The sequence below is a fragment of the Barbus barbus genome (genome assembly GCF_936440315.1).
Source record: "Barbus barbus genome assembly, chromosome: 33".
NCBI classification, from domain to species: domain Eukaryota; kingdom Metazoa; phylum Chordata; class Actinopteri; order Cypriniformes; family Cyprinidae; genus Barbus; species Barbus barbus.
Genome location: NC_136761.1, coordinates 19,736,243 through 19,759,212, shown reverse-complemented (window position 1 = coordinate 19,759,212; position 22,970 = coordinate 19,736,243). Strand labels below are relative to the sequence as shown.

Genomic DNA, 22,970 nt, shown 5'->3' with positions numbered 1-22,970 from the left:
AGAAAAACTTGAGATTTTCATTTTACTTCACTTTACTGTATCGACATTAGAACATAATGATTAGTTGAAATGAAGGTGGATGGGGGCAATCCAAGTCTAAGCTTCTCTCATTATCTGTCATCAGACACATTCAGATAGTCCTACACATTGCTTTCTGGTTGCAGCATGCCTGAAAACTGAATCTCTAGCCTTAATGCTTTTATATCTGAATCTCTAGCTCAATGCAGACAATGCCTGATTTATATGAATTTATGCAGAAAATACATACTGAAAATTGAAATGCCTTGTGCTGTCTGACGCATACAGATGTAATCTTACGATCTTGTCTTGACCTGTATGTTGTTTTAATACATGCAGATCTTGTTGGACTGGAAACAGACATGCAGATATAATTCTACAGTGTGCATGTTAATTCATTTAGATGAATAGTTTACAGTCCACTGGGCAATTTTAAGGTGATGGTGGTAAATTGAATAATATAAACTGAGTAATGAAGTTGCTATAGCACCATCTATGGACCCAAGTCTTCCTAATTTGAGATGTCTCTCTAGAATAACGGAGTGCACAATGTTTGCTGACACTTGCAGAATATGGTTATGCCTTATGGAAGTAATTATCTATTAAATATACCCTCCAACTGGCTTTGGCATGTAGCCATATTTTTAAATTCACAATATTTAAAAAAAAAAAATAACCTCCCATGTTGCCCTAAACTTTAACCCTCAAATCAAATAAATTTTTTGGCTACATTTTCTCCTAGATGAAACAGAGAGAATTCTATTATATACAATGATCAACATGATTTTTAAAGGCGCTAAATGGTGCAATAAACACAGAAACACAACACTGTGATGTTCTGTAAAAGAGACGTTTGCCCTTGAAAATGTGCACAAGACAGTCTTGTGTGTGTGTGTGTGTGTGTGTGTGAATGTATTTGTTGATGGATGCTCTGGAGAGTTCCAGAAATGTTAGCAGTCACAGCTTGCAGGATGACAAGTTCAGAGCCATTGTGCATTGGCTTTAGCACAAAACTATCAAAGGATTACTGCCAATTTTGTTCCCCAAAATTCAAATACAATCCAGCAGTGAGAATTAGAGTGCCAAGGATGCATTCAGTCATAGCAGTTATAATTCAGCATGGTGCTGTTGTAAAGGAGATGAAATTTCGTATTTGTTTTGCTAAAGCAGATGAGACCACATGTAGATCAGGGGTCTTCAACAGGGGATCCACAAAAGTATTGCATGGGTGCACAAATTATTGATCTCAAATTAATTTTTGTGGAAAATAAATAAATAAATAAATAAATAAATGTGTGTTATACAAAAAGAAAATATTAAGTTAAACTCAACTAAAGCTCAAGTTACATGGATAGTTCACCCAGAATGGTCTGTCATTACTTATTCACCCTCAAGCTGTTCCAAACCTATATGAATTTCTTTCTTCTGTTGAACATAAAATAATATATTTTGAAGATTTTTGGGAAACAAAAACATTACCCAGTGACCATTGACTTATAGTCATAGTATAGGAAAAGTACTATGTAAGTCAATGGCTAACAGCTATTGCTGGGTTACCAAAGTTCTTCTTAAATATTCAACAGAAGAAAGAAACTTTCTGAAACAGAATTTTCATTTTTTGGGGTGGACTATCCTTTTAAGAAGCTAAAATTCAAATAAATGATTCATTGTCTGTCCCACTTTAAAATGCATTAAGTAAAATTCTAATCTAATGTACAAGTATCTGACTCTGCATATCCATAAGGGTTATTTTAATGGCATACATTATTACTTTAATGCAAGCTATATGACTTTATACAGAAAAAAATGCCTTATTTGTATAGTTGTTTTATAAACTGCATTTTTATGACTTGTATTCCTGCATGCTTGTATTTCATGACTCAAACAAAATGCTGTTTGTTTCAGAAATGTGTGCAACGGATTGCAGTCCTCATGGAGTGTGTGCTGGAAGTGTGTGTCGGTGTGCGGACGGCTGGTCGGGGGCAGGGTGTGAACAGGAGGAGTGTCAGGCACACTGTGGGGAGCACGGCGTGTGTCGAAAGGGGAAGTGTGAGTGTCACCAAGGTTGGACGGGAGAAAACTGTAATATCGGTGAGTTCACCCTGTTGTGAACCTTGTATTTTGTTATATTAGCTTGAAAAAGTATCCTATTCAGTGTTCCCAAAGTAAAAACGTATATCACAAATAAAATTACAGGTCAATAAAAAGTAATGGAAATGAATAAAATGGAAAAGTCCAGATTTCTATACTGAATATACAGTATCGTTCAAAAATTAGGGGCCAGAATTTATTATTATTTTTTTTTTAAATGAAATTATTTTTATTGAGCAAGGATGCATTAAACCTTTTCATTCATCAAAGGGTCTATATAAATAGGCTACATATTACGGTTTCCACAAAACTATTAAGCAGCAATGTTTTCAACATTGATGATGTGAAATGTTTCTTGATCAGCAAATCAACATATTAGAATTATTTCTAAAGGATCATGCAGCATTGAAGACTAAAAATACAGCTTTGCAATCACAGGAATAAATTAAATTTTAAAATAACATCTATTTTAAATTCTATCAACACTCACAAGTACTCACAGTATTTTTGATCCAATAAATGCAGTCTTGGTGAACATAAGAGACTTAAAAAAAAAAAAAAAAAGCATTAAGAAATCTTACCCATCTCAAACTTTTGAATGGTAGTATGATTTTTTTAAGCTAAATATTCATTTTGTGAACAAACAAATATTTTTTAACCACTGGTTCACAAATCTGAAAAAATAATATGATTTTGAAAGCATCCTTATCCAGTAATCAAAAATGACTAATAAGGTCATGGAAATGTATTGTTTGGAGTGTAGGAGCCCTGCATACTGGAAAATGTCAAATTATTCATGCAGTTCTTGAGAGTAATTTTAAAATCAAACAAATTGTCAGCACATCAATGTACTGTAGCATATTCAAATTCTACTTATGAGAACGTACAGGTTGCCAGTTGGCTGAATAGGTACATTTATAGCATAGTTTGCATTGCACAAAAATTAATATTTTGCATCTGAATGACTTCTTTCATTCTTTCCCTTTCATTAATTTTAACACTCCAGCTCACTTTTTGGACAGCAAAATAAAAGGTACAGTGCTTTCTTTCATCAACCATGTTCTGCTTTCTGTGTGATGTCCGGAATAAAAATGTATCTCTTTTTTAATTGTTTTCTTAAATTCCTCCTTAATCATATGTTCATTGAATGCAAATGTTTATGAAATCGAAAAGCAGATTCACAGATCTAGACCTTGCTTCGTAAAAAAAAGAAAAGAAAGGGGAAAAAAAGCTAATTTCAAAAGCATTCGAGCCTTCCTCTAATCGAGCTCTTCAACAGTACAATGCAAATATCATGAAATGTCATATTTACTGAAGAGAGGGTAAGCCGCAGCATATTAGGTGTGTGTATCCAGCAGAGGCTGTCTGGGCTGTCTGTAGAAATTACACTAAATCACTGCATACCGCAGTATAACACCCCATGTTTAATTCTTTTCCCTGAATGTCTCTTCATGATAGCAGACTGGATAGGATATAGAGGTAAAGGTCATGCTGCCCTGAAGAGAGCATGTGGCTCTGACCCCTCTGTCTCTCAAGCATGACTTTCATTATGTCTATGTACCGTGTATTAATGTGTCCCCACATGTGTTCGGTTTCAGGTTTCCTGTTCTATACAGTGTAACTGTAGGCATACAAAGACACACACAAAATCATCAGTCAGTCCATGCACATATACACATTTGCATTACCCAAATCCCCATTGTTGTACATCTCACTGTCTCTTAATGTAATATTTAGCAGCTGCTAAGCTCCTTAATTTAGCATTTCCTCTGTAATTTCCTTTGACTTCACACTTTTCTGTGACAAAGGATATGATGGAGCACTTCAGTATACTGTGTGATAAACTCTCTCTGCACTTGTGCTGTTCAGCTCAGCATGCTGTTAATTCACATGGACACTGCTAGATGTGTAATTTGATAGTATTTTTCTTTTGATAGTACTTTTAACTTTATAAGCTGCTCAGATTTCTCATAAATATATATTTTTTTCATCTTTTTTTTTGGGAAATCATTTTGCCTATATCTGGTATTTAGCTGAATTTATTAATCTATTCTCCTAGAAATGGAAAACAGAAAATAATTTTTCAGTTTTCTACAATAGTAAAGCAGCACATATTTTGTCCAGATGTTTCATGTGAAATTACAGCTGTCCCTGAGTCCTGTCCGATGTCTTTAAAATGTCAAGTTTCAAACGTTTGACTGACTGAAACACATTCACCATGTTTTCCCCTGTATGTTTATGCAGTTCTTTATGGTGAGTTCTTCACCCCTTTGACACATCGTAGGCTGCTGATTGGTCGGTATGTGTAACTGATGAATTTGTCCCGGTAGATAGCTGTCCAGGTCTGTGTAACAACAACGGCAGGTGCATTCTGGACCAGAACGGATGGCACTGCCTCTGCCAGTCGGGATGGAGAGGGGTGGGGTGCGATGTCGCCATGGAAACCCTTTGCTCTGATGACAAGGACAACGAGGGAGGTGAGAAAATGACGAGAAGTTGGGGGCTAAACAATTGGTGCTCCCACTTCTGTACTAAAAATGTACACATAACTTTAAAAGCACTGAATATGTAGTCTAAAGTCCTTTGCTGTTATTTTAGATGGTTTGGTGGACTGTATGGACCCAGACTGTTGCATTCACAGCACCTGTCAGGGTCAGACGTATTGCCGCGGGGCTCCAGATCCCAGCACAATGCAACACCTCAGCTCACCTTCTCTAGACGCTCAGGGCTTCTATCAGCGCGTCAGCTTTCTGATAGCTCCGGGGGGCACACATACCCTACCAGGGGAAAACACATTCAACAGCAGGTTAGGAGATCTTGAACTGCTGAAGAACCGTCAACTAGGTTTGGATTTAGTAAGAGTATTGGGACCTATCCTACAGTGAACTAAAAAATGTTGCTAGAAGGGATACTTCACCCAAAAATGGATATTACCACAAAAGAAAAAAAAAATTTTCTCTTGGACCCCATTGACTTTTATTGTAGAGAAAAACCATGTAGTTTCAAAATATCTACTTTTGTATTTCTAAAGAGGTTTGAGTAAATGATCATTGACATTTGTGAGTGAACTATCCCTTTAACACACAATCTAGCTTAGAAAGCTGTATTTTTATTACTTTTTTTAATAATGTTAAAACATATTTTATGATGTCATAAAATAGCTAGTTTCGCTGCTTTAGGAAATTAACGTTATTTAAAAATGATTTCAACCTTCAAAATTGTTTAATAAATATATAATTCTAAGCTGCTCACTGAGACACATGGCTTATTATCCTGATAATGGTTCTATTTCATGATTTATTTATCAGTGGCATACCATTAAAATGTATATGCATAGAAAGTCCTTCTGGCTATGCAAGTAATTGTGATGCCGTTTGATGTGTTGCACAAAATTTCCCACAATCTTAAAGTGTTTGTAACGTTTTGCGGTCGTAGATCTAACAGCATGAGAAAATAGAGCAAGCCACACTCATACAGAATAAACAATAGGGTTTTCCTTTTTGATAGGAATTCAGAACTTCAGCTTCCCTTTTTGAAGTCTCCATGTTGTCCTATCTAATTTCTGCTGCTTTCATATTGCAGATAGAAAAGCTATCCACCATTGGTATGATTTGTACCATAAGCTAATGTACCATGTACTTTAGGAAATTATTACTTTTTCCCGTGAAAAAATTGAGCGCCTCACTTTTGCACCTCGTCAATTTGAAATCTTGAGCGAATATGTTCTTTTACCTTTGGTGTTTCTGGACAAAGTTAACAATATGAACATTGCTGCTTGTCTTCACTGCCTTAGAATAGGAGCAGTCAAGAAAAAAACTTGGCTGATGAAGCTTTTGATTATGCCTTGATGAGGAAACTTCTCATCCCGCCCATCCGCCCTAAGGTTTCTTTTGTTCGCACAGTGAGAAATTATCACACAATTAGTGTAAAGATGCGAGATTGCAGGTCAGCCACTAAATGGTGCTTGGAAAAATAATTTGTGCTGTAATTGCGTCTGTTAAGATTATCAAAACAGAACGGCAGAGGAAGGTCAGGTGCAATGGATTGAGACTTATAGTAGATACAATTTGAGATTTTATAGTAGATATGGACATGTTATATGTAAAATATCAAATTTAATGCTGCTTATTTTTTATTTATTTTTTTAACAGCCTGCTGACCTTGAATTTCAATGCTGTGAACAGCTGGTTAATCTACCTTTGTTTTCACTCAGAGCCATATTCACAGGTTTTTGAACGTGTGTTTATTTAATAGCCTGGTGTCCGTTGTGAGAGGACAGGTGGTGACCAGTGACGGCACTCCACTGATTGGGGTGAATGTGTCCCTTCTGCATTACCCCCAGCAGGGCTATACCATCACCAGACAGGACGGCATGTATGTACAAATATGTTTTACTCAGACACAGACAAGCACATTCATAAACACATAATTATGCTAATACCTATCCTTAAGATAGTCGGTGAAAAACCATTTAGCATAGTTTTATGCAAATTCATATTTACATCTCGCCACTTCCCACACAAGTCAAATCAACACAAACAGGCACATTCTCAACCCTATGTCAGTGATACTGTCATTCAAAGTCAACACATTACAATTTGTCCTTTATGACCCAAAAAGTTCAATTTACAGATCACATTTCCATATATTGTTTTTGTTTTTCATAACGCATCAAAATCTCCATGAATTATACTTGCTTAATTAGACAAATTACTCAAATTAAAATATTTACTATATATATATATATATATATATATATATATATATACATATATATATATATACATATATATATATATATATATATATATATATATATATATATATATATATATATAAAAAATTAAATACTGTTTTAATCATGAATTATATGTACGCAAAACAGTTGCTTGATTTACATTAATCAGGTGCTAATTTATTAACTATTCTGACCAATTAAATTAAGTCAGTGAAAGACGTAAGACTGATTTAAACCCATAAAGCAGTTCAAAAATCTGATCTCCACATACATGCAGTAAAAAGGTGAAAATGTTCACTTTCGAGCCCCATTTTAACTGTAGTTATACAAGATTAAAGCAGTCTGTAGAGTTTAACTTTCAGTTCTGAGCTGATTCTGGGGCTATCTGACCTTCTTGCACCTTTATAATAATCCCTTTAGTCATTATCCATCATTATCAAGAATCACTCAGATCAGCAGTTAATGCGAGTCGTCTACTCAAGGGTCACATGCGTGGGAGTTTGCATGTGTATGTGTGGCAACCATATGCCTTTAACTGAGGCATGACCGTAATGCATTAAAAACTTTATTTTCTCTTCAATAGAGTTTAATGAAAGAAAAAATACTCAAGGGATGGATCTTCATCTCTAAAGAAAGAAGGCTGATGTTGGGGATTATCTGATATATCCAGATCCCTAAAAACCTGCACACAGGGGAATGGACTTCAGATAATCATGCTTGTTCAGTGCTGGTGTCTGCTCTTGGTTAGCAAGCGTGTCCATTGGAAAACAGAGGCAAAGAAACAGCTTTAAAGGCCGATGGTCTGGAACAGTGGCCCAGCCATGCCAGGATTGAGAAAAGGGACAGGAGCAGTTAGGGAGAATTTCAAGGCAGTGCCACTGCAAGGATGTGTATGTTTGTGTGTAAAGTCACCGCACCGTTCATCTCTCCCCTTCCGGGCAGGGGAGTCAGCAGCTCATATAGAGCACGACTTCAAAGAGACGCCCCCTTCATTTCCAAATCTGCGCCTACCTCCTCGCTATAGCACGCTAATTAAAATAGGTCCTGCTCTAACTGCTACCTCCAGATCTCTCATCCAAATCCCTCAAACGCAAAAAAGTTACATCACATCTCTACCCCTACTCTCATCAACTAATAGAACATCTTAAGCGTGTCAGCGAACTACTGATAAAAGACAGTGAAGTCTGCCATGTTATTTTCACTGGATTTATGAATCTGATACATTTTTAGACGAGGATATGAAATGTGGAAGACATCAATAACTAAGCGCTTTGATGAGGCTAACAAACCATGTAATTTGGAGAGGACCCATGCGCTTATGAGTTTGATAACAGGAAATTATGAGTCACACTTAGCCTTCATATGCCCTCTGCCCCCACACAAACAATGTTATATATATATTACACAGCATTACATACATTTTTCATTTTATACATTCTCAGTGCATACAACATAAAAAGTACAATATCTCGTATTGCCATGGTTAATAATGACAATGTTTTTGTACGTGTACTGTATTACCATATTATTAATATTATTAGTTTTTAACATCACTGTACCATGTTACCACTATAGTACTTTCTCAGAAGAGTCAAATGTATTTGTCAAGCACGCATGAACTCTGTTCTGAAGACGGTGTTGTTTATTCACCTGCAGGTTTGATTTATTGGTGAACGGAGGCACAGCATTGACGTTGCGATTCGAGCGTGCTCCATACTCAGCTGTGTATCGCACGGTATGGTTGTCATGGAGAGTTTTCCATGTGATGGACACACTGGTGATGAGAAAAGAGGAAAGAGACACGCCAACCTGTGAATTTAGTGGCCTTGACAGACCCTCGCCCCGAATCACGGCGTCACCACTCTCCACCTTCTACCGCTCCAGCCCCAAGGCCAGCCCCATCATTCCTGAGACACAGGTGAATCATACCGCATCACATCTGGGAGTAAAATGAGTCTCGGTTCATTTTTCCTTAAAATCAAAATAAATTTGACTATGTGCCTCAAGCTCATCTGAGCTGTATGATTTAATGACACTAAAAAATATGAGAGAACCAGGTGATTTTTACTTACAGAACACACTGTACGGTCAGGAAAACCAGATATTCTTAAGACAACCATGCAGATATTGCTACTGAATTAATGATGACAGTGCTGTACTATATCATGTTCCTGTGACAGAAATAATTCACATTTTATGCTTGTAATATAAATCACATTTAAGGCTATAAGTGGAAGTCAGCAGGGATCAGACATAATTAAAATAGATATTTTTTGTGGGAATGCGTTTTTATATTTGTCATTCTGAAGATGTGAAAATGCATATGTTGTCTTTTTAACCCTTTATGTGGGTTATTCTGAATGTGTATAAAGCATCTTCATTTTTTTAAACTCTTGACATCAGGGTTTCCATACACTACTGTTCAAAGTTTTGGAGTCAGTAAGATTTTTTAATATTTCTAAAATAAGTCTCTTATGCTCACCAAGGCTGTCTTTATTTGATCTAAAATACAGGAAGAACCTAAAAATAAATATTTTCCAAAAAAAAATCTTACTGACACCAAACACACAAGAGGAATGAATTCATAGTGTGAATTTTGTTTGAAATATTTGACAATCTTAATAAAAATGATAATAGGCCACGAGGAAATTTACACTAAAGGCAATTAACTTCCTCTCTCATGCACATTTTTAATCACAGGTTCTTCACGAGCACACGGCCATTCCTGGGAGTGATTTAGACTTGATTTACTTGAGTTCACGTGCTTCAGCCTACAAACCTGTTCTGAAGGTTATCTTGACCCAGTCCAGCGTGCCCTTCGGCTTGGCTCGGGTCCACCTCATGGTGGCTGTGGAGGGCAGAATGTTTCAGAAGCAGTTCCCAGCTTCACCCCGGCTCTCTTACAGCTTCATCTGGGACAAGACAGACGCGTACAGCCAGAGAGTCTATGGACTCGCAGAAGCTGTAGGTAGGTAGTGGAACAATGGGAGGAATCAGATCTATATAAAGCCCTCTGTGTATGAATATATTATTAACTTGGACTGATTTAAACCAGGAACAAATTAATCTTTTTTCACCCAGATATTTCAGTGGTGAGATGAATCTCCCTAAACTGATAGTACAAGTCAAACTGATTATTAAACAGACCAAAAGGTTGAACTTAATATTCTCCAAACCCTAAATGAATGGTTGTTAAAGTGATTTAGGACAGAGAATACATATGGTTTCATTCTAATGCCGGCACAAAATGTATGATTTAAACCTTGCTGAAAATACACATAGTTCAAAAGCCAATCTCATTTTGTTGAATTTGCAGCACATGCTTAATCGTTATCCTAACCATCTTTTGCTAAACTGACACTGGGTTGTGTTCTAGCAATAAATAAAAGGTATAAGCAGCTGCATTTGTCTAGTCCATCTATATATTGCTGACTGCTCTTTGCAGGTATAATTAGTCTGCAAATGAAGCGCACTGAGAAAAAACAGCTTTCAGAAGGTCACAGGCCCATTTGGAAAATGTTGCTTCGACTGGACTCATTGTAATCATGCTATTTGCTGAAGTATTTTTTTCCTTAACAAGGTTGTAGCTGCTCTGAAATAGTTACTGCACCAGTTTTTTTCATGTGCGTAAACAGTTATATGTGCGTAAACATATTTTGCTGGTATTACATTCAGTACACAAGTGAAACACCTATAGAACAAAAAATGTTTAAAATAAAATATTTGCATGTAAACTATTAGCTTGAATTGATCAATCTAAACATGAAACCTATATTAAATTAGGTAGAAAAAACATTTAAGGATTCATTTAAGATTCCTTTCGCCCTGCTTCCTCCTCTATACTTTAGTATCCGTGGGCTTCGAGTATGAATCATGCCTGAATGTGATCCTATGGGAAAAGCGGACAGCCACGCTGCAAGGATATGAGCTGGAGGCCTCCAGCATGGGCGGATGGACCCTGGATAAGCATCATATCTTGGATGTGCCAAACGGTAGGAATCACTTATTAAACCCCACCGGAACCACCTCACAGGAAATGTCCCCTCACCAATTCAGGGGTCAGTGCCTCTACCTGGACTCATTGTCATAAATATTCATCTTAACATGAAATATGGTTCATTGCCTCATTTGCACATAATAAAGCAGAGTTTGAAAGGGCTAATCGCTCACAGTGATGACAGATTAAATCGGAATCATTAACACAGCGTGCCAAGTCAGAACTGTGCTCTCCAACATTATGGGGGACATGATTTGGCTGAATGAACTTTATACAGTTTTCAGGTGCCGAATGCATACTTATAGCTTAATTCAATAAAAGTGCCATTAAAACACAAGCGTGAATATGGAAATGTGGCATTATTCCACCAGACATTCCCTGTTCCTTTGTCTTCATAATGAAACAGGGTGACAGGGAAGCTCATTCTGTCAGCTTAAATCTCCATATTCACACACATAATGGCATATTTTTGTTCTTGGTAAATGACGATGTGTGCACACTCACAGTTTGAACCAGATCCAGCCGTCGTATTTAATGGCGCATTTTGGGAGAAGTAGTCAGCTCTGCAGCACATCCCGATGCTCTAAATGAAAACACAAGATTAGACTGACACTTTTCAGGTGCAGTTGTCTCAGGTTGTTTCTCCAGAGTTAGTTAGTGTGACAACATCTGATTGTTCCTCGCCTGAACCAAAGATTTTAAGCCTCTTTTTGATTGCTGGCTAAATGCCCAGTTGGCCTTGGGATTTCCACAACCTTTAATCCGAAGACCTGCCGAACAAATGGTCATGGCCGTCTGCTCAAGCCTTATTTTTGCACCTCTAGACAGTTTATCTAGTTTAAGCAGTGTTACTGCCAATAAGTCTTAAATTCTCATTTTACACCTCAAGTGTCAGAGTGGATTAAACCAATTGCAGATTTTCGGAGATATAGAGATAGCTTATATCATTATCTTATTTAGATTAGACCATTATTATAGAAATGCTTTGGTGTTCGAATTTTATCATGTCATAGTTAATACTGATTAGTTAATAGTGCATTTAATCGATTTGCCTTTTTATAATTATTTTCAATGCATGCAGATGATATCATGGAACATTTGATCTGTTATGGTAAATATTAGGAGATTTTTTATACTGCTTAGATTTATTTTATTTATTTTTTTGCTAGCTGCTGAAGTTCACAGACTTTTAACTGAAGATTAACTGCATTGTTTTTGCTGTTTTTGTGAACTAAATCTGTCAAAAAAACTCACAGACAGTTGAAAGCGATGGAACAAAAAGCCTGGGAACTGCATATTCTGATGGAAAGCACTGCAGCATACAGCATCTGTCCTAGAGCTCTCAGCTCTGTTATATATAAATCCATAACATGATCACCTGTTCTTCATAACTCAGTTAGCAGGTTTGTGGTTAGATGACTTTTACACGGGGTTACTCATTATTTATCTACACGCTCATAATCTTCTTAGGCATCGACTTATAAATTTACTTTGAGAATAATAGTGCTTAAAAGAGTTTAACACATAAATCTGGTTTACCCTGTTTAATCTGAGTTTTGTAAATTAGATGAAAGCTTTGCACATTTGGGCTTGTCACCTTTACAATTTCGATTAGTGAGTTTCTGTACATCAGAAGCGATGCATGGGAAGTGATGGAGATGGGAAAATATTTTGTCCTGATGAACATGTCACAAATGTAATCAATTTGCCAAAGGGAGATCTTCTCTCTGACAGTCCCATTTGTCTCACTGATTGATAATGCAGAGCCTCTCATATCTATGGTTTACGGGTCTGATCAGCAGTCAGCGGCTGTGCAAACTGTGTGCCTGGGCATATGTATATGTGTTTGAGCAAGAGCTACATCCCATTGCTGAGCTTTTCCTTATAATGCAAGCATTCTCCTATTCACAATCTTTATCTTCAATATTTATCATATCGTCCAAAAAGCTAATACAAAATCTTGAATCCAAACAATAAATATTATAAAAGGATACCAGTTTAAATTAAGAAGTTTAAATTTTTTGTTGAATTTGAGGGGGAAAAACTATTTTGTTTGTAATTTTGAGAGCAGTGTGAATTCCACAAGTTTGTGTAAAACCTGATCATCATGTTCTGCAGCATGATTTGAGAATGAGCCAAATTTGCTTTTAACAAAGCAAGAATAACTAACCATCAGTACAAATGAGTTCACATGATCAGTTTTACTAAGCTGCTTATGCGATTAGTGATTCTTCTTTTTGTCTCAACTTCATTTGAAATATTTTCAAATTTCTAATGATTTGTTTTAACTAAGTTTAAATAGGAAAAATATGTTTATTGAATACATATTAAAAATGTTTTCTATTTTCTCATTTTGTTTGGTCCTTAGAATTATTTTTCTTATTCATATTATGACATGTTAAATTCTAAAAGTTTAATTTTAGAAAAAAAAAGAAAAAGAAAAGTCGTCTCAGACTTTTGGACCTCACTATAGGTGTCAATCCTGAACCTTTTTGGTGAATTTTTCCGATATGGCAGACTGCTTAGTCTGACGTCTCTTTATGAATGCTACAGAACACCTAGAATATTTGATATTCAGCTTGTTTGCTTGACATTTACAAAATAGTTTTATTTATCCCATTGCTATTTGATCAGCATATTTGCTCAGTGAATAATCAATAAGCATAAGCATTGCATTACTGTAGATGACATCGAATGAAATTTCCATTTATAGAGTTTGTTGTACTTCATAGACATTAACATGTAGCTCAGAGTGGCCAAAACAAATCGACTGCTTCTCACCTAAAGGTCTAGCCATAAAATCACAAGTTAATCAGGCCACAATTTACAGCCTCCATGCTGCATGGTAATGACAAACACTAATGAAAAATATGCACTTTAAATTTAATTATTTTGTGACACTTCATGTAATTAGAAGTTCTTGGAATGCTTGCACACAGTTTGTACTATGGATATCTTAAATTGTGTGGCTTGTTGAGGACAGCAACTGGTTTTATTGTTCCTTGAGGATGATGGAAAAGCAAAAAAAAAAATCGCATAGACCTGTGCTGAATCATATTTATGGAATAAAGTAGTGTCCTGGCAACCACCCACATTTATTATTACAATCAATATATTCTTAATGTTGTTCTTGTAGAACAGGGTTTGCACAGGACTTACAGTCAAATCTTTGTAGATAAAGTAGTACATTATTTTCTTCCTAGTATTTGAACAGTGGTTCATAAGTAGTGTGAGCAGTGCATAATGAGATTAGGGCAATGCAATGCAGCAATTGCACAGTTTGAGTAAGTGAGAAGTGTCATTGGTTTGTCTTGCTGTCAAGGTCAGTGGCTTTGTTGAGTCACACTAAAAAGCAGCCTCCCAGACCAATTCATCTTACTTAATGGTACATTGTAGACCTCTGAATAAGAACAGCAACTTCTATTGGGCCGGGTGTTCTCAAGATCCCCTCTGACTGTGTCTTCATTCCAGTCCTCCTCTCAATCAATTAATCAATGGCAGGGCCTAATCAAGTAGGAACAAATTGCTATGCACCCTGCTTAGCTGCACATGGGAAGACATTAGCCATGATTCGCATGCAGTTCAGAATTGCAGAGGGCTTTGGGTCATTTAAGCACTCTGTGAATTAACAGCTGATATCAGCCAATGACAGTTTACCACGCTTGCTGCTAAAGTGACAGTCATCACACTAAAGAGGAATGCCCGATGAGACTTGGCACTGGATGCACTTGATTTGTCTCCTCAGTGACACAGTGCATTCAGGATAGGCACAAATCTACATCTTTAGAAAATCATCTAGTTGGCCTGTATAATTAGGCTGTTTTCAGGTTCACATTTCTTCAGCTTTCCTCTGTTCAAAACCAGAGTACAACTGAATGACAAGTTTTTGACATGTTTTTCAAATACTTTTTTTTAGCATGACATACCATTTTAAAAAAACAATGCTCGTGGCAGGATGCTGAAAACAGCGCAAGATGCAATGCAACAGCAGAAGATTTCTGTCTGAATGTGTATGACTGTTTTTTAATGGCTGGTTCTTTTTAAATGGGGATGTAGCTGAAAATGCAATTTACTTTTTTCTTTTTTATTCAGTCTCATATCGTTTAATCAAAATGCCATACCTCGATCTTTCAGTGAAAACAACAAACGTTACTTCAGTTTTGTGACTTTAATTACATTCACTCAGTTGTCGGTTATATCTGCTACACAAAATAAATACAGTGTGGCTAGATCTAAATGTTGAGATCATTTATAGCCTTATTATATATTGTCATCGCCCAGCCCTAAAACCACTCTATGTTAAGGAATTATACACAGTTCATAAAAGTATGAATGTAAAGCACTATACAATTAAATTTAACTAACAGCTAAAGCATGCTATCCTGAATGTGTGCTAATTAAAGTTCCTCTACTAAAAATATCAGAAATACCTAGAAAAAAACAAAATCATGAACTAGGCTATTTTTTTCTATTTCCATGATCGGAGTAGATCACCTGCCATTAGAAGATGGTCAAAAAGGTCTCTCTGCTCTGCTTCTGCCACTTTGGTTTGTCTTGCACAAGAAAGAAAAAATAAATAAATCTCAAAGAAACAGGGCTGAAGAGCTTTAGCCTTGACAAAATATTCGAAACTGAACAGTTACAGACTCCTATATTTTTAATTAAACTCGGCCTCCGAACCAATTATAAAGCAAAGGCGATGGTGTGTAGCCACTGAGGTAGCTAGTTACTGAACTTGAGTTGTAGTGGCCAGCCAATGGGAGTGTAGTTCAGAGCAGCGTTATTGATGTGATTAATAGGCCAAAGAAAGTGTTGGAAGTCTAACATGTTGCTCAGTATGAATAATTTATGGCCCTGGGCATAGCACTTCCCTTTGAAGTTCCTCTTTGAAGCCAACCCCAAAAAGAAACAAGTTAAATTTTCACAGGACTGAAATATTTATCTGTAATGACCCAAGCTCATCGCTCAGTCTTGGACTGAAAGTGGTGTTAAAATGATTGAAACGATCAAAGGTTTTAGAAGCGGAGATCTATAGGGACTGGAAAATAAAGCACACACCTCTCAGGTGATTGAAATGTCTCCGGTTGGTAGATTTAATGCCTGAGGACCGTATTCTTTTTTTTTTTTAGACATCGCACATTTTAGACAGATTTTCTCTGATTCGACAGCACAAACAACACACATTCTTTAAAAAAATTAAATCATAGTTTTGCCAGAAGAACTGCTATTGTGTGGCATAAGCTTTTCTCTGAACATGTTATAAAACAGTTGCTGGAAAATTACATGAGAAATAATGAGACAAATACATTTACGTGCAGATGAAATATATTTATTCCTTCTGCTCATTTTCATTTCAAATTGCATTGAAAGGAAAATAATGCTAAAACAAAATAATAAAGAGCAACATCAAATAAAAATTCTGCTTAAAACTAGACTGCTCGAGAAGTGCTCAATTTATTTCAAAAGTTGAAGTCTGATATTAATGAAAATCTTCATTATGGTAGCTCAGATGCTTTTTTGGAGCTTCCTCATCAAAGTGCTACTTCAATGTCCACATTAATGGAGTTTCTAACGGAAGTTCGGGAAGATCACAGCGCTAAGTGCCCCCTTTTCATAGTGATGTCCAGGGTAGGAACTTTCATCTTTAGTTGAGTTATATGCTCAAGCCTTTCCATTACAGCCAGAAAAAAAAGAAAAAGTCTGCTCTTTTTTTCCATCCCTCTTATAGATTACAAGAGTATTTGAGCTTGTGAAGTCAATTAAGAATAGCATTTCTGTGCTTGTCTGTATAAAACAAATTAGTCAAGTTCATGCACAGTTTTTTTTTGGTTGTTTTTTTTTTTAATTGCAACAGCACTTGTCATTTTAGTCTTATTTTTATTAGTTGTATTATTATTTTTAGTAGTAGTAGTAGTAGTAATAATTTTCTCTTCTTGGGTCTATGTGACTGGTTTTTGTGAAAATCATTATTTTTGAGAAAGAAAAAAAAACTTTTTTTTTTCTCTAACTCTCTCTGGTGTCTCAGGGATCCTGTATAAGGGAAATGGTGAGAACGTCTTCCTCTCCCAGTTTCCTCCCATCATCAGCACCATAATGGGGAATGGCAGACGCAGAAGCATCTCCTGTCCGAGCTGTAATGGGCAGGCGGAGGGAAACAAACTGCTGGCTCCTGTTGCTCTCGCATGGGGCATCGATGGGAGCCTGTTTGTTGGCGACTTCAATTACATCAGACGCATCTATCCGTCAGGCAATGTCACCAGTGTCATGGAGCTCAGGTGAGTGAGCACAACTGAATGGGTGGTTCAGCTGCATGGAAATCTGGTAGAATACCTGAGGAAACATTTTGTGGCAAATCACAGCATGCTGAGAGGCAGCATCTAGAGATTGTCTTTCTACAAAACATTTAAAAGCATAACTATTTTTAATCCACAAAACATTATAGTCCTCCCAAAAAGGAGGCCTTGAAATTCTGCATAATTGCGACACCAATTCTCACAGCAGGCGATTTTTGAAGTCCGACAGTAATTGTCTTGAAAGTTAATGTTGAATGCTGTGAATCTGTAAACAAAGCTTTGATTGCTGTAGCAGCAGTGGTTGAAAGGGGATGCATTTAGAGAGTGTTGTGCTTTAGCCTGTTAGAAAGGTAAACTCTGTCAAAGACGTTATTTTATTTTAAATCTACTCTCTTTGAAATACACACAATTTTAGAATAGACATCGTTTTAGGTGTCACTTTATTTTAAGGTGTCACTGTTACAGTGTTATTAAACATTTAAGTACTGAGTAATATTAACTACGTGTACTTATATATGGTTAGGATTAGGGTTACTTGCATGTAATTATGCATAATTAATTGTTATTATACTAGTAAGTACATGCAACGTGTAACAAGGACACCTTAAAATAAAATATTACCAAATTTCATTTCAACATGTTGTTACATACAGTTAAGAATCAATGTTGCTTTTGTCATCACAATTTCATTCATTGAAGTATAAATTAAAATAAATAAATAAAAATGTTGTTCCGGCAATTAACTGAAATATTTGTTTAAGCTGAAGTTCTAAAATAACTCAAATGAAAACTAAAACTAAAAGTTAAACTAAAACTGAAAAATATAAATCAAAGCTCAAAATATTAATAATCTAATAATTAATTAAAAACAATTACAAATATTAATAAATACTAAGATTTTATTATTTATATATATTTTACCTAAACCTGTCATACTATATGTTCTTACTATATGTTTCCTTCCTTTTTTCAAACCACCCAAAGAAATAAGGATTTCAGGCACAGGTAAGTTACATTTAGTAAATGTCACACAATGCTGATGTAAGACATGCATATATTGTGTACAAAATTTTAGACGGGTAACTTTTCAACAAACATCACTCGTTGCGACACTTTTGGGCACTTTTTTTTATGGAATTAAATGACCAAAGAGTGTCTGTAGAAAACTAAGCCAGGTTTGTTACTAATCCCAGATGATGTCAAGGCACATTTTATGAGATGTTTGCACATCACCTTTTTTTGACTGTCTAAAAGACTTACTGAAGCCATGTAAGAGGACTTTGGATTATGATGCAGTGGGCGACACTCTGGGCCTTTAGCTGAAAGAAGTATCACTGTTTCACATTTTCACATTTGGATTTTACACAGGCCAGTGCCTCTAAGTGTGAATTGGTTTCTAAACAGTCTAGTATATCGATCGAATAGAGTACACTCAGCATGCAAGAATAGCCCTAAAACCACTTTTGATAAAACGTGAAAAGATTTGCCTGATCCCAGAGGAGAAGGTCACAGATCTACACACCATCATGCACGAAGTCTCGACTCGACTGGTCATTTAAGCACTAATGGCACGTCTGGTGGGGACGCACTAACTCATTCAGAAAGGAGCAGGCTGATTGGGAGACAGAATTAATGAATGCAAATAAGCGTAGCGTTCTGAAAAGCCATCAGTTGTTGACAGTCATTAAGATATGCATATCATCACCACATCGCAGAGAACCTTTCCCCGCAAGGGAACAGGAATGATTGAAATGATCTGGCAGTCTTGAAGTCGTCATCACAGCCTCCACAAATACGTTCCAGTCACATCACATTTACTTCCCTTTCACACAATCTTTTTTTCTTTTTTCCCCATCTGTCAGGAGCTCACACCCTTTTGATGGATGCGAAAAAAACATGCTGCGATTCTCTCAACGTCTTTAATGATATTAATATTCTAATCAGTCTCTCATTTCATCTGCCATCTCCAATTCCAATGTCAGACCAATAATTTATGAGTCACACTGGCTTGGCTTGACAGCAGACTAATGTCTCATAACTCCAACTGTTTATAATGTCTCTCCCCAAGTAACAATCCCGCTCACCGCTACTACCTGACCACGGATCCCGTGACGGGGCGGCTCTACGTGTCTGACACCAACTCCAGACGCATCTACAGCCCGCAGGCACTCCTGACCGGCTCGGAGTCCCAGCAGAATGTGGAGGTGGTGGCAGGAACAGGAGATCACTGTCTGCCTTTTGACGAAACTCAGTGTGGAGACGGAGGACCGGCCACTGAGGCTCTCCTCACAGGACCCAAAGGTATTATTAAAGTATCATTAAAGCTGACAATCAAAAGGGTCGTGCACTCATCTCAAGGAAGGAGTTGAGAAACATGGGTTCTTCAAACTTCTGGAATGGCTGCGATGAATCTTCTGAGGCGTACGACACACTTTGATTGACATGAAAGATCATCCCAAAGCTCTGTTAGCTTTTAACACTGTATTATGTAGTGAGGTTTTTGATTGGCTCTTCAACGAGGGAAATGGGAACTGACAGCCCCGGGATAGGTACTAAATTACTTGACTGAGCCAGACACAACGGATTGACGAAGCTGCTTTGAACGATTTGTGACTTCACCGACCTAAATTATAAAACGTCACACTTGTCTGGTGAATATAGACAACCTATTTCAGCATATAATCTCGTCATGCAGAAAAATAGATGTTTTCATTGTTTTTCAGTGAAATGTCATTCACACACACGAATGCACGCACTGAATGATAGATATATTAGGTATCATATTTCCTGTGTAGACGGGTACGTAATGTGTTGAATTGATGGGATGTGCGCAGAGAAGAAGCGCAAAAAAGTCTGAGCCATTGATGCATACATGCGTTTTCCTCGGTTGAAACGTAGATTTCTGCTATAACGTCAGTTCACTTCACTGTTTTCCTCAGGCACACAAACTCTCTGTGCTACCGCTCAGCTAGGCACGCATTTTCCAAGCGGCAGTTACTATAGCAACCCACACTTTCATAATTTGGGTTTAAAAGTAGGTTTGATGCTTTCCCACTCCATGCTTTTGTCAAATACCCTGAGCAGACTTACAGACCGACTGAGATGGAGTGAGAGCGAGCGAACACAGGCTGAAATGCTAGAGGGAGGGAGGGAGGGATGTTCTAATACATCCTATTCCACTTTCTTCTTAAGAAATAATTCAGCAGTGGGAGGCAATATGTGAATAATTGAGGGCGATGCTTTCTGCTGTGACCTGAATAATGGGAAGCCAAACACGACACATGTACCCGCTGCCTGGATCAGGCAAGCAAAGAGCACAGCTGTGTGACCCGCACATTTCGTTCCTTCCTCTCTTCTCTCCAGGGATCGCAGTTGACAAGAACGGACTGATCTACTTTGTGGATGGGACTGTGATCCGGAAGGTGGATCAGAACGGTATCATCTCCACCCTGCTGGGGTCCAATGACCTTGCTTCTGCTCGACCCCTGAGCTGTGACTCCGTTATGGACGTCCATCAGGTGAAAAGTGAAAATTTCTCAAATCAACAAACTCAAATCAATTATCATGACCCATGGAGAGACCTAAATGAGTTTTGGTCTTAGTACGTTTCCGATAAAATTTCACTTTTTATAAACATATATATAGAATGGGAAGGCCAATGGTCGGTATATTGCTCATATACACAATGTATTATGGGAAATATAAAACATTTTTTAAACAGAGATATTTTACTCTAAATTCACAAAATTATGTATTGATAACAGTTTACAATACACTCTTAAAAATAAAGGTTCCAATATGGTGTTTTTGCTATGATGCCACAGAATAACCATTTTTGGTTTCCCAAAGAACCTTTCAGGGAACAGTTCCTAAAAGAACCATTTTGAAGAACATTTTTTGAAGAACAAAGAACCTTTTGCGACTATAAAGAACCTTTTCTGCATTTGAAAGGTTCCATGGATGTTTAAGGTTCTTCATACAACCATCAATGCCAATAAACAACCTTTATTTTTAAGAGTGTAAGGTAACTTTGTTAACACAAAACCACAAATGCATAATCTAGATTAATATGCTGGAAAAATATTCTTAATTGTTGTTACTAAAGCTATTGCATTAATGTTAACATATACAACCTTGCTGCAGAGTGTTAACAAATATATCTATTGGTAATTTATACAGCTTGAAATATTAATGTGTTAAAAAAACTATTACTTATGTGGGTAGAGTTAAATATCTATTATATTTCATAATATCGGTCTCTCACAAAATGTAAGTGGAGTTATATATAAACTATAACAGCTACAAAACTTTCTTATTCATCTGCCTGTAGGTGTCTTTAGAATGGCCGACAGATCTGGCTGTTGGTCCGATGGATAACTCATTGTTTGTGCTGGATGGCAGTGTGGTTTTGCGGATCACTGAGGAGGGGCAGGTCAGCGTGGCAGCAGGCAGACCCCTTCACTGCCCCATGCCTTCTACAGACATCCTGGTGACAGAAACACAGCGAGCCACGCATACCCATCTGGAATCCCCAAGCGCCATCGCCGTCTCCTTCAATGGAGAGCTGCACATCGCGGAGACAGACGAGAGGAAGATGAGCCGCATACGCCGTGTGGCAGCAGATGGCGAGATCACTCACCTGGCGGGGGCGCCTTCAGACTGTGACTGCAAGACCGATGTCAACTGTGATTGTTACCTAACAGGAGACGGCTTCGCTAAAGACGCCCGGCTGAATGGGCCGTCCTCTCTTGTGGCAGCTCCGGATGGAACCCTGTATGTAGCCGACCTGGGAAACATTCGCATTCGAGTGATCGGAAAAAACAAGCCTGCACTTAACAGCATGGGCTTGTATGAAGTGGCATCGTCCGCGGAGCAGGAAGTGTACATGTTTGACAGTAATGGCACGCACCAGCACACGGCCAACCTGATCACTGGAGATTTCAAATATAACTTCAGCTATAGCAATGAGGGAGATCTGACCTCAGTGGCTGACAGTCATGGGAACACGCTACGGATTCGCCGGGATGCCAGCCGTCTTCCTGTCCGTATCGTTGCACCTGACAACCAGGTTATTTGGCTAACTGTAGGCTCGAGTGGTGGGCTGAAGACCCTTGGCACACAAGGGCGTGAACAGGTGCTGCTAACTTACCATGGCAACAGTGGTCTCCTGGCAACCAAGAGCACTGCTAATGGATGGACAACATTCTATGAGTAAGAGTGTTTGAGCATTTCAGCTTGCTACTCTTTGCTTGCCAGGGCAAACATTGCTATTATTGCTCAAATTTAGGGTGAGCAATTTGAACAAGAATTAAATCGTCTCGAATTCAACGAACACCATTTGGGCTACAGATAGAGCCTACAGAGAGGGTAGATTACTTGCAAATTGTTACTGATTCCAAATTACATGACAAAAATTGTGATTAGTAACGTAATCCATTACATTACACATATACCCCCGGTTTCACAGACATGGCTTAAGCCTAATTCTAGACTAAAATGTAAGTCTGAGCTGTTTCAACTGAAAGAAACTTGCACTGACAGATCTAAAAATATATCAGTGCCTTTGTTTTGTCTCAAGATGCACACAAGTAATGTTTTTTTTCCCTAAGTAGGTTTATAAAAGTTACTTAAATGTCCTAATTGAACTATGGCCTAATCCTGGCTTAGTCTAAACCATGTCTGTGAAACCGGGCTTTTAAGTAATATAATCTGAATTTAATTTTTGGAATCTGATTACATAATCTAGATTGCATTTAATTAGTTACTACCTAGCTCTGGCTACAGACATGAATGATATCTAAAATCATGCTGGTTAGTATGGAGAGGTGTACTG

The 22,970-nt window shown here is 37.4% G+C and overlaps 1 protein-coding gene across 1 annotated transcript in view; it reads left to right on the top strand.

Moving 5' to 3' along the window:
* Nucleotides 1-22,970, top strand: part of LOC306853326 (teneurin-3-like) — a gene marked incomplete at both ends in the record, with an annotated part of 95,903 nt that overhangs the window by 65,700 nt on the left and 7,233 nt on the right. The window contains 12 exons of the mRNA XM_079390641.1: nt 1,924-2,109; nt 4,440-4,586; nt 4,708-4,915; nt 6,364-6,483; nt 8,504-8,765; nt 9,548-9,815; nt 10,696-10,839; nt 16,870-17,119; nt 18,122-18,142; nt 19,206-19,438; nt 20,501-20,655; nt 21,468-22,348. Coding sequence (XP_079246767.1) covers nt 1,924-2,109; nt 4,440-4,586; nt 4,708-4,915; nt 6,364-6,483; nt 8,504-8,765; nt 9,548-9,815; nt 10,696-10,839; nt 16,870-17,119; nt 18,122-18,142; nt 19,206-19,438; nt 20,501-20,655; nt 21,468-22,348 — 2,875 coding nt within the window. The remainder of the gene's footprint in view (nt 1-1,923; nt 2,110-4,439; nt 4,587-4,707; nt 4,916-6,363; nt 6,484-8,503; nt 8,766-9,547; nt 9,816-10,695; nt 10,840-16,869; nt 17,120-18,121; nt 18,143-19,205; nt 19,439-20,500; nt 20,656-21,467; nt 22,349-22,970) is intronic.